The sequence below is a fragment of the Ambystoma mexicanum genome, chromosome 10 (assembly GCF_040938575.1).
Source record: "Ambystoma mexicanum isolate Mex_15411 chromosome 10, UKY_AmexF1_1, whole genome shotgun sequence".
NCBI lineage: Eukaryota > Metazoa > Chordata > Amphibia > Caudata > Ambystomatidae > Ambystoma > Ambystoma mexicanum.
Window position 1 is genome coordinate 259,321,804 of NC_090932.1, and position 19,748 is coordinate 259,341,551.

General features: G+C 45.4%; 1 protein-coding gene across 3 annotated transcripts in view; it reads right to left on the reverse strand.

The window, feature by feature from the left end:
• Positions 1-19,748, reverse strand: part of LOC138491336 (dysbindin domain-containing protein 2-like) — a 554,316-nt gene that overhangs the window by 130,295 nt on the left and 404,273 nt on the right. Inside the window, exon 4 of one of the 3 annotated variants that reach the window (XM_069617810.1) lies at positions 13,776-16,041. The exons of 1 other annotated variant lie outside the window; for it this stretch is intronic. In XM_069617810.1, coding sequence (XP_069473911.1) covers positions 15,836-16,041 — 206 coding nt within the window. In that variant the 3' untranslated portion in view covers positions 13,776-15,835. Of the gene's footprint in view, positions 1-13,775; positions 16,042-19,748 lie in introns of those variants that run through there. One more of the 3 variants, XM_069617811.1, reaches the window with a different exon arrangement.

Sequence of the window (19,748 nt, forward strand, 5' to 3'; positions counted from 1 at the left end):
ATAAAGTGTACTGGACATTTCTGCAGCTCACCTTAGAAGCCTTCCACTTTGGCCCGAATTTCCGTAAGATGTTTCTGGCCAACTATCAATCCCCTAAAACCTTCCTCTGGGTTAACCATAATCTATCGGACCCTATCCCCTTGACCTGTGGAACCAGACAGGGATGCCCCCTATCCCCTCTCCTGTTTGCCCTAGTGATGGAGACCCTCGCCCTGCGGATTCGTATGGACCTAATATTAGGGGGCTGCCAGTCGGCGCCTGCCAGCATAAGATCTCACTTTATGCTGATGACGTCCTACTCTCCATAACAGATATCCGTCCCTCTTTGATATCCTCCCTTCACGAGCTCCACAGGTTTGGGAGGGTCACAGGGTTTACCATTAACTTTGGGAAATCTGCTGCCCTAGGGGTGGGCCTGGAGCCCCGGGAATGGGAAGATTTGGAACCCCTCTGCCTGATCCAATGGGACAGGAAGTCTATACCCTACTTGGGAGTTCATATCCCCGCCCATCCGAAAGAGGTGTATTCAATTAACTTCCCCCCTCTCTTTAAGGAGCTGGAGAAGGACCTGGAACGATGGTCCTCACAGGAGATATCCCTCATTGGACGAATAACTGCCTGCAAAATGGACCTTCTCCCACGCTTTCTCTATGCCTGCTCCTCCCTGCCCACCACAATCCCAATCTCTCCCCTTTTGCATTTGCAGAGGAAAATGCTCTGTCTCGTGTGGAAAGGCAGGAAGGCGAGAATATCTCAGAAGGTAATGATGGGCAGCTCACGCCTGGCAGGATTGGGGGTCCCCAACTTACGTAAATATCACAACTAGTGCACGTTCATGCCTGGGACTTGATCACCGGCCCTCTGAAATGGGCGGAGCTAGAGCAGTCCCGTCTCTCACTCCCCCTCCGCTCTCTCCCACATATCCCACCTCCCCAGCCCCTTGCAGAGGACCTCGGCAAGGATCTTGACATCCACTAAAAACACCCTTAGTATATGGGACTGGGCACTGAATATAAGGGCATCCCACGTGGTCTTAGCCCATTCTCCCCGATTTTTCATAACCGCCCTTCTCTCCCAGATCGTTCCTATTCAACTTCAAGAAATGGGTAGCAGGGGAGCGGGAATCCCTGGGGCAACTATTTGAAAATGGCCAGCCCCACACCTTTGAACTCTGTAAAGTGACCTTCCATTTGGCTGAAACCGATAGGTTCTCCAACTCGCAACTCCTGCACTGGTGCTCTAATCTCCAAGCTCGACGGGAAGCCACACAAACCCCCAGACCTCTTGAGTTAATCCTCCAGGGACTGCCGCTAAGGGGGAAGACCTCCAGTCTCTATACATTTCTGCAAGACGATTCACTTTCCATGAGAGCCTCATACATGTCACAGTGGGAGTCGGACTTGGGCTACCCCTTGGAAGACTACACATGGGCGGATATTTGGACCAGAACCCACTCTTCCTCCTTCTGTATCACTAATCGAGAGTGTGCCCACAAACTGCTCCTGTGCTGGTACTATCCTCCAATTCGCCTCCATCACTTCAATCAATCCCTTGACCCCCAGTGCTGGCGCAAATGATGACAGCCTGGCTCGTACCTACACATGTGGTGGACCTGCCCCACGGTGTAAATATTTTGGAACCAGTGTATAGCGGCTATAAAAGACATCACTCAAGTGACCATTCCCAGGGATCTGGAAGTTGTCTTATTGGGTGCACCGGTCTCGGGGGTTTACCCAAAACAGGGGGGGGGGCGCTAACCTCCTCACACAACTGCTACTAGCGGGTCAAATCACTATTGCCCATGCCTGGAAAACCGCCGAAGCCCCCTCAATGTTTCTGTGGTGGCCTAAGTTATGGGACATCTTAGTGGCAGAAAAAGTCATGGCAGCTAGGGCGGGCCTCCTGCACCGGTTTGCAAATATTTGGTCCCCACTTTTAGACTATGACCGGAACTTCCGAGCTCAGACTCACAGACCCCTATTGGCCCAGTTGGTCCTACTGCAAGACGCTGAGCTAACTATAGACGATCCGGTCCCGTTGGACCAAGGAGAGGCTTGAGCTGAGGGAGGAGGGAAGAGGGGAGGGTAGAGGGTATGGTGGAACTGGACAGTGTTCTCTAAGTTTTGCTATGATGCTCAGTCAAATTATGGTCTATGTATTTATGTGACAACTGTGCTTGTGCAACCGAATTTAAAATAAAGAAGTTAAAAAAAGCTAAGTTGCTATCTGGGAACGACATACATTATTTCCTCAGGAAGTATACTATTTACCCTTACCAACAAGAGGTTACCGGGTGTCGGGATGGGGACTGAAGTATTCTTTAGCTGGTCGGCAGGAACAGTCCCCTGTAAGTTGCAGTTAATGCGTCAGATAATCTTTGTTGGAGGTTTGTAGGTCAAAATTCTCTACAAAATACCCAGAAGTCAAAGACTTTCAGAGTTTACACTGAGTTTGAAGCATGACTTTCAAGTTTCTTTCAAGTTTCTAGTTTTCAAGTTTCTATTTGCCTCTTTTTTACCCTTGAGCACCTCCTTCATCCACTTTTGGCTCTTCTTGTGGCTAGATTATCAGTAGATGTGGATTGGGACTATCACATCCAATGGGGTTCGTTGCCTTATGTTATGTCTTAGACTGGAGTTAGGAGGAGTCTATCTGGCCCCTTGCCGAGGTAGCGACTTCTGTATATTTCTAAGGGGACTCTTTTACTGTAAACATTTTAGGCATGAAAGTGTTTTGACTTCCAAAACAATGAAAGGACATAATCATTTTTAAGACATGGAATTGTGGGAATTCCTCTCCAAAAAGTTAAATGAAGTTCTGCGTGCAGTAGTAGCAGTGCTGTAGGGATAAACTGTGAGCTTGAAGCTTTGTGCCAGCAAAGAGAAAGAACTTCCAGACATCTTTGTAAGATACCAGCCTCTTTAGTTGTGAGGGCCTGATGATTCCACCAGCCCAAATCGTGGATTGGCATTAGGAGACCTTTTGCAAAGTTCCTTGAAGCCACGTGTATTAGCAGAACGTTATAATCCAGAAAACGAGGGCCACAAGTTAGAAGTACCTATAATTGCTTTAGGCAACTCCATTACATTAATTTGCAGGTTGGCTGAATGATATTAAATGTATTGGTTGAAATTAAGGAAGACATACACTGATTCCACAGGATACAAAACGTCATTCTTAAAATCCCAGTGTGTGTTCTGTTCATGGCATAGAGTACCCAGACTGGGCTCTGGGAATTTCACTGTTAAAGACTTAACAATCAGTGCTGTGGAAGTAGGAGTACAGTGCTTGAGCTTTGACTCCTTTCACTCCCTCAGTCATTACATTATGGCGGTAGAGAAAATCCCATTGAATGGTGACTATTGGCTAAAAGTGGTGCCATGTTGATAGCTGCAGGGCTATTCTATTTTCTGACAGGCACAATAATCATGGGTACCTGGAGATAACATTGATTTCTAATCGAAAGAAGTCAGATGAGGGCAATGTCCATGCAAAACATTCCATAGTCACCAGCAGCTTAGAATAAGATAGTGGATACTGACATTAAGCCTGCATAGGGGCAGACTCTGAACCGTGTATGATTGTTCTGACAAAGAAGTTAAGCGTTACTTTTTTGTTTATATATAAAACGCACATTTATCGACTTTGATGCACTCCTTACCCAGCCTATCCCCTGTCCTGCTGCAGAACCTCACTTGCGTATCTCCCAACCAACTCTTGGCCCTGCCTTTATATGGCACATTATTTCAGCTTTGTGACGCTAGGAGTCTATCTGCCATTCATCTCATTATTAGGCTCTTAGCTGCTTTGTCAAACTATGCATCTCAACTCTCCAAATTGCTGGTCTGTCACGTTTGGTAGCCAATTGAAACCTCAGGTCGACCCTATGTCCCCCCCTATCACATATTTTGATCTATTGACTTCAAGCCTTGCTCTTAGCCCAAACACCAGCACCAGCTGAGAAGTTAGAGGATGGGCACTGGGAGACACTGGAGGCCAGAGACCACCACCCACCCTGCAATGCTTACATCAGAACTGGGACACAGAGGATCCTTCAGGGCCCCATCCCATCCCAAACCTTCTTTTTCATGTGGTCATTAAACCTGAAAGAACCCTTCCTTACTCAATAACCTCTATTAGAAGTGGCATTCACAAGCCTGTGGTTGCAGGACTCCGTGAACCACAGGATACCATCAATACATGCCAGGTGGCAGCGCGAAATCCATAAGCAAAACTAGCTTGATGCACAACAAGATTTCCCTGCATCCCTCCAGGACATTGCAGTCATGTGCAGGGAAAAGAGGGACCCATAAACAGGTTAGTTAAGCAGCCACAGACTATGCCATTGCCATCTGGGAGTTAGGCAGCCAGGATGAGAAGCCCACCTGACTCAAGATAGTGGATGGGCTTTATATCACCTCACCCGCAGAATTGCGGCACGGCCAAAAGATAAACAGTAGCATCAGAAGAAATTGTAGTACACACAAGCCCTTGTCAATCTAGAGTCCCATTCCCAAGTAGTGCACAGATGCATCCTATCTCTCACTCATGTGCCTTATTTGAGCCCTGGATGGAGTATAAAAGGAGGGACACCCCGAGAGTGAGCAATACGCAGGCAGGGAGGAGAGTTGGAGATGGGGAAAGAGCTATAAAGGAGAGGCAAGGAAGCAGCAAAACATCTAAGAGAGGAAAGAAAGGACGGGACAGTGAGGCAGCTAAGAGAAGAGGCAGGAGAAGAGGAGGAGCAGTTGAAACATCCAAGAAGGGGGAGAGGGGAGGACGAGGGAGTGCATTTTATAAGGAGATGGGAAATTGAAGAGTAGGTGGAACATCTAAAGGGAGTGGAGGAAAAACATCTGAAGGGAAAAGGAGGTGGTAAAAAATACACTTAAGTCAGAGGGGGAAGAGGATGATGAGAAAAAAAAAGATTGGCTCAAAGAAGAGACCCTCGAGGTAACGGTAGGAGAGGAGGTGGAAGAACATTTATAGAGCAAGGGAGAAAGGCACACATCAAAAGGAAGTGTAGGAATGATAAAACAGAGAAGATCGAAATGAAGGAGTGAGGAGATGGAAAGCCAGGAAGAAAGAAAGAGGTGAATCAATAACTGGAGAATAAGAACAAGGGGGGCGTGCTGGAGCAAATAGAAAGAGTATAGCTCTTTTAATCTTGGGTTAGAGGACTGTTCCTTAGTTGGTAGAAAAAGGATTGAGCTATGAAGGCATAACAAGTCTTGGTATGAGATGGTCCCTCTGGCCAGTGTGACATTAAAAGGGCACGATTCCTGGTCTCATAGGAAGGTAAAAGAAGAGTAATAAAGATCAAAAAAAATGTAAAATAATTAGTGTATTTACTGATGCCAGACGCATGTCCTAGGGTGCCAGGTGGTGAGACTTGATTGCAGAGTCCAGAAGGACCAACATGTGGCCAAGAAGACCAGTGCAGCATCCAGGTAAAAAACAGAGACAAGTAGTGATCGGAACACTAAAAACCTAGAGACGCTGAGTTACTGTTTATCTTGCCAGGTGGTCACATTGATCAGAGGGAGCGAGAAAATGACTAAGCACTACTTCTTAAGGGAAGAAATAGGTTCACGCAGCCTAAAAATTGAATACAGTTTCTACCTGCACGCCTGTTGGTCCAGTTACCCCTAATCCTTTTGATAATGAGAATTAAAATGAACAGAGAAATTCACATTGGGATTCTCTCTTCTGTTGATCCCATGACTGGCTGTGACAATGTCCACCTTGCCCACTAGTCCACTTCCCATGGCCTGTGAACTCTGGGCTTCCTGCTGCTTAACATCTTGGCTTTTCAGCAGAACAGGTGTGCTGTCTACCATTCTCTGGCCCAAGGCTCTCACCATAGTCTTTTGGCTGTGATGATTTGATCACACAACCTCCAATGGTCTCAAGACCCCTGGTGCCCTGCTTTTTGCACACCTCTCAGACATTACTGAGGCCATATCTCTGACACTTTGTCCAATTTCATGCCTCTTGGACTGCCCTAAGGTCAACTCGTAACATCAACTAAGACGACACATCTAATCACCACTTGATCATTGCCAAATCCCAATTCACTGCCTTGCCCTCATAGTAACATTGTTCAAAGAATCATCAACACAGGTCACCTCCAACCTTCAATATAATAAAATAGGTCAGATAGCATTAATCTTATCAGTCACAATGCACTGCAAGTAAATCCAAGGCCTGATCTATTTCTCATTAGCATATATTAGTATATATCATGCCCACCCAAAAAAATGGCTTTCAACTTTGCTGCAGGCGACATTGCCATGCAACATTTCCTCGTTAATAAAACACTCATTGCAAGGTACATGAACAAATTGTTCGATGACAAGACTAACACATAAGTTAATGTAAATCTTAAAGGACATTTGTACCGTGCACTATCACCACGGGAGTGGTCCCCTGGTGCTCTGGTAGATCTGAAAGTGAAAGGGGGTCGGGGTGAGTTAGTAAGATCGAGCGGGAAAAAGTGGAAGAGAGCCGTGATTTGCTGTTTGCAACTTCAGTTCGTTTGACACCATTCTCTGAGTTTAGGTGTGCTTTTCTGTTGGCAGCCGTCAGGTTCTGTTGTGCAAGACTATGTGGGATTCGCTTTGTTGTTGCAGTGTATTGAAGGCATGCGGGTTGGGTGATTTAGAAATTTTGTTGTGTTTGGTTAGAATTTAAGAGGTGTATGCAGAAGGGTCAGATTTTTAGTGGGTTGGTTAGTGCCATCTCTATCTAGATATGATGCATGCTAATTTTCAAATTCTTTCTAGATGTGGCGCGTGAATATCTCCATAAGCATGTCTGGATGTGACGCAATCTAATATTCACAATCCTGTCTAGATGTGACGCAAGCTAATATACACAATACTGTCTATATGTGACGCAAGGTAATATCCACAATCCTGTCTAGATGTGATGTAATCTAATATTCACAGTCCTGTGTAGATGTGACACAAGCTAATATTCAAATTTCTATCTAAATGTGGCACACATATGCAGGGCACCATTGCTGAGCTAGGCAATCTGGGAGTTTATCAAGTTATTGCATCAACCCATACATTCTGGCAGTCACAGCTTTACATGTTCCATTGTACCGGAATAGGAAATGTGCATGTCTCGCTTTCAGCCTGTAACCACCAGATCTGTCAATCCCATCAACCTTGACCCTAACTTGCCATTCTATAGAGAAGGTCCTGATCCTGTCTTCCATCTGTCTAGTGCACAATGTGTGCAATTCTACCTCCTGAATGATTTTTCTTTTCATCTTGTACCAATTTATTGTACTGTAAGTTATAACTGATCATACAGCGCACAGAAAAATCAACCCAACTGTATACTAATGAACTATTCGAGTAGATTGTGTCCTCCAACGTATTCCTCATCTTAAATGTATTCCATCCAGCTTTGCTGCTCTTCGGAATTTTTTTCAGCAAAGGGCGCCGTGCGTCGATGTCGTCGAGTCGATGGTTCCTCGAAGGCCTCCGTCGAGGGTGACGTCATTGGGTGTATAAATAGCATGTGCGGCGCCCGTTGGCCTGAGTTCCGTTTTTCCGCAGTACGTTGCTTCGGACATTCAGCACGCCTCGAGTTCTCTCAGGAAATATAATATTACGAGAAGTAATTATGTCCTCGTCATCGACGCCGACCACGACCCCGAGATCGGGTTTTAAGAAATGCAAGTCGTGCGGCACAAAAATGTTGATCACGGACCCGTACCGCGAGTTTTTGTGGTGTCTCAGGGAAGGCCACGACATGGAGGCCTGTTCAAAGTGTCAGGCGATGACGGGAAAGGCCTTGCGAGAAAGGAGAGGAAAGCTACAGGTCGGTCGGAAGGATCAGAAAGCCTCTAGCGTCGAGTCGAGACCCCATGGGGAAAAATCTCCTCGACGCGAAAGGCATAGATCCAGATTTCGAAGCGATTCTCATCGCTCGTCGTCTTCGTCGAAAAAGTCCAAGAAACGACGCCATAGATCTCCCTCCACCTCATCGTCAGACGAGTCTCCAAAAATGAAATGCCCCACAAAACATTTGTCTTCCGAAGAGCGGGAAGCATTTAGGGTCAAAATGATGGAGGTGTTTGAGAAAGCGAAGCCTCGGTCTGCGCCTTCTTCGGAAGCCGGCCGGGAGCGTCATCGCTCTGACACTCGCGCGCCCTCTAGCTCGGGTGATCGTAAAAGGAAGGATAGGGAACCTTCCAGGACACCGAGCGAAAAACGCTTCAGTCGAGTCGACCGCTCGAGGTCACCGACGCCGTCCGAGACCTTTCACACCTCGAAGGAAAAACTGTCGAAGGCCGCCTCGACGCCCTTGAAGCAGACCCTGTCGACAACCACGATGTCATTGACACCGTCAACGCCTTTTTCGACGTCGATGTCGAAACCCTCGTCGCCAAAGGCTCCAACCAAGCCAGGGCAGCCAGAAAAAGAGAAGGAAAACGTTAAAAAATTCCTTCAGAGACTGGTACTACACCTCTTCCTCCTACTCTCCCAGAGAAGGTTTTCAAGTCTCTCCCTAGAAAGGAGTTTTTCAAATTCTTGACCTCAATTTTTGAGGAACAGGAGAGATCCGAGGAGGAAAATGTACCTTTTGGATTGGAGTATGGCACCCCAAATGTCCCAGAATGCTTGATCTCAGAGGAAAGCAGAATGAGGGATTTGGGAGAGTCTTTGCACAATGCAAGTGGCATTGATACCTCTCCTGAGAATGATTTTGGTAGACCAGATCCAGGAGAGCATGCCAGTCCATCTTATCGTCAATTAATGACCAAGGTGGTAGACTACTTGGGATGGGCTAAACCAACATCCCAATTCGTCCATAACGATTTGACAGACATATTGGATCATGGTCCTACTGAAGACCCAGTTTTACCTTTTCATGTAGCCTTACAAAACAGGGTGGCCAAGAATTGGGAAACTCCGGATTCTATTCCTCCGGTGAATAAATCCCTAACATCAAAATACCGCCCAGCCAGTAGCGACCCTGGCTGTCTGTCAAAACATCCAACTCCTGAGAGTTTGGTCATACAGGCAGCCACAGCTTCCAACAAACTTGCGTACCCGTCTATCCCTCCAGACAGGGACGATAAGCGTGTGAATGGTTGGGCACGGAAGGTATTTTCAGCCGGGAGCATGGCATTAAAATCTGCCAACTCCACATGTGCCTTGACAAAATTTTCGTACACTATGTGGGAGTGCATTGCAATGGCGGCGAAGCACATACCAGAAGGGGAAGAAAGGGCAGGTTTCCCAGCCATCGTTAGAGATGGAAAGGAGGCCATGCAGGAATCCCTTCAATCTGGATTGGACACTGCGGATAGTGTAAGCAGGTCCATGGGCACTAGCACGGTAATGCGCAGGTTTGCATGGTTACGGCAGTCGGGTTTTGCACCAGACGTACAGAACTGTCTCCTGAACATGCCTTTTGACGGGTCTCACCTTTTTGGCAACAAGGCTGACAAGAGCCTTGAGAGGTTGCAGATCTCAAAAGCAGCGGCCAAATCTTTAGGAGCTGCTATTAGCCAACCTCAGCCTTTTCGTGCGCAAGGGCAATCATGGAGGGGACGATCCTATCGTTATTACACCTCATACGGGAAGACGAGAGGAATGGCCAGTCATAGGGGCCAAAGAAAGGCCACTCATGGTGGACGAGGAAAACGTGCTATGCCAGCTCCAGCTGCAGCCTCTTTGCCATCAGCAGCTGCAACATCCGCCACAAAACCACTTTGAGGACTTGCACCACAAAACACCTGTGGGAGGCAGGCTGTCGAAGCATCTGCAAGAATGGCGATGTTTGGGCTCTAGAAATAATAGCCCAAGGCTATTGCCTTCCTTTTCTAAAGCAACCTCAAAGCAACCCACCAGGGAGACACCCGTTGAAAATTTCAAACCCGCTCCTACAGCAGGAAGTTCTAACCCTGCTGGAGAAAGGTGCTATAGAACCAGTACCTTCAGTGGCGAGGAACAAGGGTTGGTACTCCCTGTATTTTTTGATCCCCAAAAAGGACGGAGGGCTGAGACCCATCTTGGACTTAAGAAACTTGAACAAGTTCCTCAGGAAGGACAAGTTCAAGATGGTTACCCTTTCTCAGATCCTTCAGGCCCTTCAACTCCAGGACTGGTTGGTGTCATTGGACCTCCAGGATGCTTATTTTCATGTGCCGATTCATCTCAAACACAGAAAATACCTGAGGTTCGTAGTTGGCGACTCACACTATCAGTTTCAAATCTTGCCATTCGGATTGACCTCCGCCCGAGGGTCTTCACCAAACTGATGGTAGTGGAGGCGGCGCACCTCAGGAGAGGGGGATTCACAACTACCCCTACCTGGATGATTGGCTGATCAGAGCACGTTCTGCTGAACAGGCACTAGATCACCTGAAAGTCACCTGCCACTTCCTCCACAGACTGGGCAATTTCAGGAAGTCACAAATGACACCTTCTCAATGACTCCAATATATAGGAGCCGTATTAGACACATCCCTGGGAAAGAGCTCGCCTCCCAAGTCGAGGGCTCAAGACATTCTTCAGATGGTTTCCAAATTCCAAAATGCCCAAAATCTCCATGCTTACGACTTTTTAAGGTTGCTCGGCCTCATGGCATCCTGCATTTTTCTGGTGCCAGAGGCACGCTTGAGGATGAGATCCCTTCAATGGGCCCTAAAGACTCAGTGGTCCCAGTTCTCGGGTCAAATGACAGATCTTCTTCAGATTCCGAACAAGGTCAGACAAGACCTTTTATGGTGGACCTGTACAGAGAACATTCTAAAAGGAGAACCCTTTTGGCAACCATGGCCAGAGATCACAGTAGTGACGGATGCCTCACTCCTGGGGTGGGGAGCTCATGCCAACGATTTGACAATCAGCGGTCGTTGGTCTCCATCGGAGTCCAAACTACATATCAACCTTTTAGAGCTGAGGGCAATCAGACTAGCGCTGAAGGCCTTCCTGCCATCCGTCAGGGGAAAGAATGTCCTGATAATGACGGACAACACAGTGGCCATGCACTACCTAAACAAAAGAGGAGGCGTGGGGTCACTACCTCTGTGCAGAGAGGCAATGCAGCTCTGGTATTGGGCGATTCAGGAGGGAATCTCTTTAACAGCAATTCATCTAGCCGGGGAAGAGAATATGACGGCAGATGCTCTGAGCAGGCAGAGCACGGTGTCCAACGAATGGGAACTGGCTCAGGAAGTCACTCAAGAGATCGTCGCCCTTTGGGGAACCAATCAAGTCGACCTGTTTGCAACCGGAATCAACCGAAAATGCGAAAGGTATTGCTCAAGGGAATTTCCCCCGAGAGGAGCCCTGGGGGACGCGTTCGTGGTGAGTGGAATTTCCCACTATTGTACGCGTTCCCTCCGATTCCCTTCATTCCTCAAGTCATCAGGAGGCTGAATCGCTTCGGGAACCGCATGATCCTAATTGCCCCGGATTGGGCCAGGAGAACTTGGTATCCGGGCCTTCTAGACATGTCCATCTGTCCTCCAGTACGTCTCCCTCAGAGAGAGAACCTTCTCTCTCAAATGGAAGGTCAGGTTCTCCACCCAGAGGTCAGAACACTCAACCTTCATTCTTGGTATCTGAAAGGCTGAGATACAGGGATTGGAACCTTCCAGAGGATGTTATAGAGGTGCTGCTTTCAGCAAGAAGGCCAGCAACAAAGTCTCTGTACCGTTGCCGTTGGAAAATGTTTTGCAACTGGTGCAGGGAAAAGAATGTCGATCCTTTTCTATGTTCTATTCCGGAAGTACTATCTTTCCTTCTGACCCTAGCACATAGAGGTCTGAATATTGGAACTATAAAAGGTTACCTTGCGGCGCTTTCCATCTTCAAGCGCTCATCGGAAGAATGCTCATACTTCAAAATTCCTTTGATAGCACAATTCTTAAAAGGTCTCACTAATGTGTTTCCTCGTCACCCATTTCAAGTACCGATTTGGGATCTAAATTTGGTATTAAAATTCTTAATGTGTGCCCCTTTTGAGCCTATTCACACGTGTCCATTAAGATTATTAACATGGAAAACAGCATTTTTAGTTGCTCTAACATCAGCAAGAAGAGTGAGCAAATTGCAGGCACTATCTTATGGGCCACCCTATACTGTGTTCCATAAGGACAGGGTTGTGTTGAGGGTTAAACCATCATTTTTACCGAAGGTAATATCTGATTTTCATTTAAATCAGAATTTTTTTTACCCTCATTCTATCCTCCACCTCATCCTTCTAAGGAGGAAGACAGACTACACAGACTGGACCCAAAAAGAGCGTTAAGCTTTTACATCTCTAGGCTTTCTAGGCTTAGAGTGGACAACCAGTTGTTTATAGGCTACACTGGAAGAAAGCTGGGTCAATCAGTAACAAAACAAACAATATTGTGCTGGATCGTGCTTTTCATTTTAGAATGCTACAGACTAGCATAAAAAGACCCACCTGAAGGGTTAAGAGCTCATTCCACCAGAGGCATCGCCTCTTCCACAGCCCTTCAAAGAGGTATCCCTATAAGGTCTATTTGCGAAGCAGTAACTTGGTCTTCGCTTCACACCTTCTCAAAATTCTATAACCTGGATGCTTCCCAGTCTAGGGAGCTAACTTTTGGAAAAGCAGTGCTTTGCCATCTAAGGGCAGTTTAAAAAAATATATAGATATCTGACCCCTCCTCCAGAGGAACTATGCAAATACTGCTTTGGGGGCCTATCTAAGATGAGGAATACGTTGGAGGACACAATCCACTCGAATAACAAGTTACTTCTTACCTGGTAACGTTCTTTCGATTGGATGTTCCTCCAACGTATTCCTCATCGCCCTCCCAACCTACCCCTTTGTAGATTTTTTCTGGGTTATAGCCATCTCAAATCTCGCAAGGCTGATACCTGTCTGCCAGCACAATCTACAAAAACCGTACAAGATCACAGATACAAAAGAGGGGAAAAACAGAACTGATGCCAACGGGCGCCGCGCGTGCTACTTATACACCCGATGACGTCACCCTCAACGGAGGCCTTTGAGGGACCATCGACTCCACGACATCTACGCACGGCGCCCTCTGCCGAAAAAAATTCCGAAGAGCAGCAAAGCTGGATGGAATACATCTAAGATGAGGAATACGTTGGAGGAACATCCAATCGAAAGAACGTTACCAGCTAAGAAGTAACTTGTTCTTCTCTGTCACTGAATAACTATGTTCACTGCTTGACATGTGATTTTCTCTATGAACTCTCCTCCTCAACTGTTTAGAAGCAGGTGCTCACGAAACATGGTACCTTACAGAATGCTTAAATAAATAAAATAATTAAGGCATCGAGCGTATTGATTCCTTCACCCCAGCACAATTCAAGAGCAGAATGCACTTTCCAGAACGCATGACACTGTATGGGGTTGTTGCAAGCAGGAAATGTGTGCTCAATTCTGTTTGTCTGTATGTATTATGTATGTATTATGTATGAAACAATGTGTGTGTTAGGAGGCTATTCAGTTATCATACAACACAATGGAAACATCCTGGTTCTTAATTTATATTACCAGTTTGGAAAACTTTAGGAACCGATAGTTATTTAACGTTTCTTTTCACAAACAAATTCTATAACATTCTTAAGCATTTTAAGAAAGAATTGGAGCTATGGAATTTCTGCTCTTTGTAGAAAACTACACAACCAAACATCCATGTTCACATTTCTAGGTAACAAACCCCATGCAGAAATCCAATGTTTCTTTAGTTAGATTCACAAAATCACTGTTGAGCAATAAATTCTCTAGCAAAACATAAAGAGAGCTAATGTATGATTTCCTTTACTAATTCTATATGTATTTCGATGAGCATTATCTAAAAAATAAATCACAAAGCATAGTAATGCTACAAGTAGTTTTGGCAGGTGCATTCAACAAAGTTAGAACAATACATTCCTTTGCTTGGCTCTTCAAGATATTTGGGATTAAACATATCTTCTGATCCTCTTGTAAATATTCCACTCAGCATTTACATTTTGTGTTTCAGCATCAACAGGTATGTCTGTTACATTTCTGACATTCATTGGTATTAAACAATGTGAACATGTTTTTGTTTTCAAAGATAACAGATTAGCTTGTGGAGGAGAGTTCAGTAGGCAGAACCACTTCTGAAAGATCAACCTATTAAAGCCAGATGGTAGATGTGTTTCTATTAAGTTCCATTCCTTCCTTTCAATAGATGATTTATAGGGGTGACTGAAAGGTCCATGTTCCTTATGCATTGCATTGTTGCAGCTCCCCACATTGGAATAGCCCCTAAAAGCCTCTGCGTTCAGCAATTAATGGATTTTGTCATTAGGAATCACCAGTATTGTTCATGAGATTTGCCTTTATATACAATCAGTCATTAGTCACCAACTGGTACGGCCCTCTGCCATGGTGAAAGGGAGGGGCTACCCCTATGCCATCTAACTTTCTGACTTTCTCAATGGACCACCTGCAAGAGGGAGGGAAATGGTGAAGACAATCGCAATACAACTGATCTCTTAGAACTAGGACCACATAGAAGTCATATTGTAATTAATTTTAATTGAATCATCTTTTCCAGTATGACACTATATGAGGGAGCTGGGCCTTCATTCATAGGTTAAATGCTGATTTGTTCCAGTAGGGATCAACCCTTTAATGAAATCAGTCATCATTCTGATGGAATAATTGATCTCTTGCGGATGGGCACTACCTAGGAGTACTGTCCATTTACACATTCAAATAGTGATCTACAGGATGGATCTATTATTCCACTGTGATGTGAATGAGGAAGTCCCAACCTATGCCAATGCTTTTCTCAGTCTCGTCTTCGTCCCCACTATGTCATCAATGGTGAGTTTACTGTCAATGTACTATTGAGGATGAGACAGTAAAACAGTGGGAGCTCATGTCCATTATTACATTTAATGGTGTTATTAAAATGAGCTTTTCCTTTGAAATAGTTCTGCTCAATGAACTTGTGTATGAAAAAGAGTGTAAACTCATTTCACAGACTCATGGTCTCTGTCCATTTTACAGTGTACACATATTGTCAAGCATTGCTGTAAAGAAAGTAACAGAGGTCTTCATAGCAAGGGCTTTATTCTTAACATCTGAGACCCAGTTTAATCTTGCTGCATCTAGCTGTGCTTCTCTCCTCTTTAATATCTGGCCTTATGGTTCATCTGTATTTTCTAAGAAACATCTTGACCAACATACTCATAGATCATGGCTTTCCCCTTCTAATTTTGACATGTGTTTGGACACTTAGAGACAACATTTTTGTACTGCCAGAGTGCCCTGAAGATGAACATTCTCCAGCTCATCTCTGCCATCGCCCAAGAGGAACAGGTCTGTGGTGGAAACTGAGAGGCTTTCAACAATTCTTTCCTATAAAAAAGGAAATACAGAAGATCTCAAGGAACATTGTTAATGTGACTCATACCCTCCCAACGGGAAAAGGTCCAAGGCAGAAACCATATTTGCACGTTGTGTTTTTTCAGGTGAACAAGTGCACCATGGCAATATGCTGAATTTCTTTTGACACGCCGTTTTCTGAACCAGAAGAATAGGATCAAGTGTACCATCTTGGAGGCTTTTTTAGCTTGTCATTCCCATCTGAGTGGAAATGATTCAGTGGTGAAGATCTTGGTTTGGGGAGCGAGTGGATTTCCTTTATTCACCACGAGCTACTCCTCTTGCTAGCAAAACATGGTATAGTCCTTTGTAACATGTCATTTTTCCCTTCCATCCTGTGGAGTTCCTGTATGTGGTCTCTAGCGGGATCTTTCCTCTTCCACTTGTAACGTGTCTCTAGATGTGGGGAGAGAGCTCCCTGGTGTTTTGAATGCCGTCACTGACTCTTGGTCTCCTCAGCACTGTTTGTCAATTCGCTGGTGTCTAGATGTCCTTCTGCTTTTGTATGGACAATTGGCATCTCAACCCCATCTGTGCTGGTCTCCATGCTACTATGATCGGTCAACAAAGACGTGAGGCAAGATGTCATCTCGGGTGCGCTGCCAACTCTGATAGAGGTTTCATCCTTGTAACTGCCAAACACTGTGGGGGGAGAAAAGAAAATATGAAATAAGAATCTTCCCACAAAGTGACTTGGCAACATACAGAGGTGACAGTGCAGAAAACAGAGAACAGTTTTTTGCAGATTTTATTTCTAACAGCTCAGATTATCAACCAGTATGGCGTATCCATGCCTGGTCGAAATCTGCTTCAGCCAGGGATGGCACCTTCTCTGACCACTGATTCAAAAACTCATAAGATTTGTATTTAGCAATACATACTTTGCATGCCATCACTGGGACATCTCCCACTCATAGCTGCATAACTTGTTTAAATTGGAGGAAGGATAGCTCAGGGGTAACGCATTTGTCTTGAAAGCAAGACAACGCGGCACAACATAGGTTTGAATCCCGCTCCTGCACTTAGATACCCCCGCTGGTATTAAGCACGTTATAAATGAACAATACAACATTAAAAGGCCTGGAACGAGGCTGGTTTTTGAGAAAGATGGAGGGTGTTTAGCAGCAGGCTAAAACTTGCTGCAATTTGCATCACAAATAAATGTGACAAACCACTCATTAGAAGTCAAAGCAAAACACAAAAGAATGCCTAATGGGCCTGGTTGCCGATCTACACTCCTATCACAGGCCTCTGGAGACAGCTTCCATTTCACTGCCTCACTTGTATCTGTCAATATTTCTCTCTCTAATTTTCTCTCTCTCTTTCGCTCTTTCAAAAAGATACAGTATACCCCTTGTACAACAAAGATCTGAGATTTGGCTGATGAGGGGAGGGGGCAATTTGGGGACTCTACTCATTATCATAAGCTAAGAGTTAAGGGAGGCATATACGTTTGGTGAATACAGGGGGCTGCCTGATATATGAAAGCCCAAGGTGCTCATTTTACTTTCCTTAGGATGTTGTTTGGCAGGCGTAAGCCACATCAAACCTCACTCTAAGTTGCTTATGTGCTCTGCTGAGTGAGCCTTTTGGGACTCTTACCAGTCAAGGCAATGAAAGGCATTTGTCAGGCGATTGGGGGAGAGGCCAGTATAGTTGGTTGTTTCTTCCAGACGCCTACCCCATTGTCTTCCCACAAGACTCTCTCACACAGTCACAAAACAAAATGTAACCCCCGCCCCGCCCTATCTCATCTGGTGTTGAGGCAGCTAAATAAAATGAGACACGGCAGATGTGCTTTCCAAAGCCAGTGAGATCAACCATTGGGCCTGTGCAACAAAGGGAGACATTTCTCACTGTAGTTCCATCAGCATCAGTCCTCATTCGGTAATCTTAGGGACGTGTGTGTGAGTGGACGTGCTTGTAAGATCACTTTTGAGCACAGCATAGCCCAAATGGCCACATTTGGCTCAGGGACAGTTGCTACTTATCAGCTTCCCTTGTCGGGAGCAGGAATTCCATTCACTCCTGTTTGGGAACCTTTGGTAGAAGAAAGGAGAAAGGGAGCTGGTCTTCCATTGTGCCAGCCTGACATTAGGTTGCTCTTCCTACTCTCCTCGCCTCCCTCTATCTACTCATTCTCTTTGCTTGCTTCCAGGGATGTTAATTTGCTTAGAGTGACTGATATATAATAAAGCTAATCCTTGTTCATACAGCGGAGTCAGAACTAGAACTAAATACAAGCATATATACACGAAAAACAATGCTACTGGGCCTATCTATGCTTGCACTGGGTCAGTCCGGGGCAATTACCTGTGCACATATGCACATGACGCAGTCGCCATTACAGCTACTCCTCTTGCTCCTCCACCATTCATACTAATGGATTGGCCACATTTTTTATTGAGAAGCAAACAAGGGCTCATTCGTCCTGAATTATTTAACTCCATGGGTCTCAGAATCACCAGTCTTTGGCACATGGAAACTCACGGGCCATGTGTAGGGTGTTCTCATACATGCGCTGATTGTCATGCGCATACTGAGTTAGCTTTGTGGACACCAGTTGTTGATGTAATGGCATCATGTCCTTGGTACTAGATGGTAGAAGCATTTCATGTTTTATGTCAAAAGCTTTTATGTCTGTATTATCACTATGGCCCTCATTACGACCCTAGCGTTGGACCATGGTGCCCAATAGCACCATGGTCCATGCCGGTAACTTACCGACTCCGCCATGGCGGAATGGGAAATTACCGCCCCATTCCGAGGTTGGCGGGGCGGTAATTCCCCATGCCGCCATGGCCCTTCCCCATTTCCATTTTTGCCCCATAGCGCTCAATGGGAATGGGGAAGGAGCTAAGTACTTAGCGCCAAGGTCCCTTTGCGGGTTGGTTTTTAACGCCTGCAAAAAGCAGGCGTTCAAATCTCCAACCCGCAAAGGGACCTCGTAATCAGGCGTTAAGGGGTTAACGGCGCCGCCACCTTTTACGACGCCGTTAACCCCTTAACGCCAGGGTTGTAATGAGGCCTATATCATTCTGGTGTTTGATGCCTAAGATTAAGAGGTATGTCAAACCTAAAGGATTTGTCAGCTGCTGAATTTTTAGCATATACATAAACTGAGAGGTAGCTCTCGTGCCTAAGAGTGATATTTATAGATATTTAATTTATTTTCCCATACTGACGCTTTCAAGTCATAACAGACCTTGGGCCTCATTAAAAGTACAGCGGTGCAGTATAAACATCGTTAATGCGGCAGTAATTTTGTTACCACTGCATTACCACTGAATTACTGCACCAACAAACTACGAATTTGGCGGTAGGAAGGTAGGATTACCTCCAACTAAAAGTTGGAGGGGAATTAACGCAGGCAAAATCTCCATTAAGTCCTATGGACTCCAAAAATGGGGTGTTACCTACCACCACTTGTAACCCTGCAGTAAATTCACAGGAGCAAGTGGTGGTAACAGTAATTACATTTGGCTGTATTTCATCTGATTTACTGCTTGATGCCACCAAACACCTAATACAGCCCATTGTTTCCATGTGGCTATGTATGGAATTGCATCTTTCCTGTGTGGCTGATCAACAAAACACATGTGGCATTAAGTTATCATTCTACAAATCTTCATTGTTATAGTCAGGAAGCAATGGAATAAACTAATAATGGGAACTTGGCATGTCCTATAAACTCAGAGGGATTGTAGTTCTCTCAGTACAATGATACTACGGTGAAGAGAGCTTGGGAAACTAGTAATGGTCATCAGGGATCCAAACACCTTCATATAGCTTCCTTATCCTGACATTGCCTGGTAGGATCCCTACCATTTTCAGGGTTATAGCGCCTCACACGCTTCTTGATTTCTTTCTCTGTCTCAGGTTTATTGCACCCAGCATCCTTTCCTCTACTGATCAGTCTCAATATTATAGTGCACAGCACACTGCTTGCTCTAACTGTCAGATTCAGGGTTTACATTCAATATTCACACTAGGCTAGGCCTACACTGGGGATATAACACCCAACAAGCTCTGTTCCCAGGGATATAGCATCTAACGCACTCTGCTTCTTACAGTCTTCCTTCCAGGATACAGCACCATCTTCCAGGGATATGAGGCTCAGCTTCCTCTTAACTTTCACAGTGCCTTCTAGGCATATAGCACTGACCTTGCTCCACATCCAGTACTGCCATTTCCATGGATATAGTGCTCCGCTCACTCTGCAACTTCCAGTGCCTTCCAGGGATTTAACGCACAGCTTACTCTAAATCCAGTACGATGCTTTCCAAGGATATAGGGCATCACTCGCTTTGCTCAAGGCACTGTGGCTTCCAGGGATATAACACCTAGAT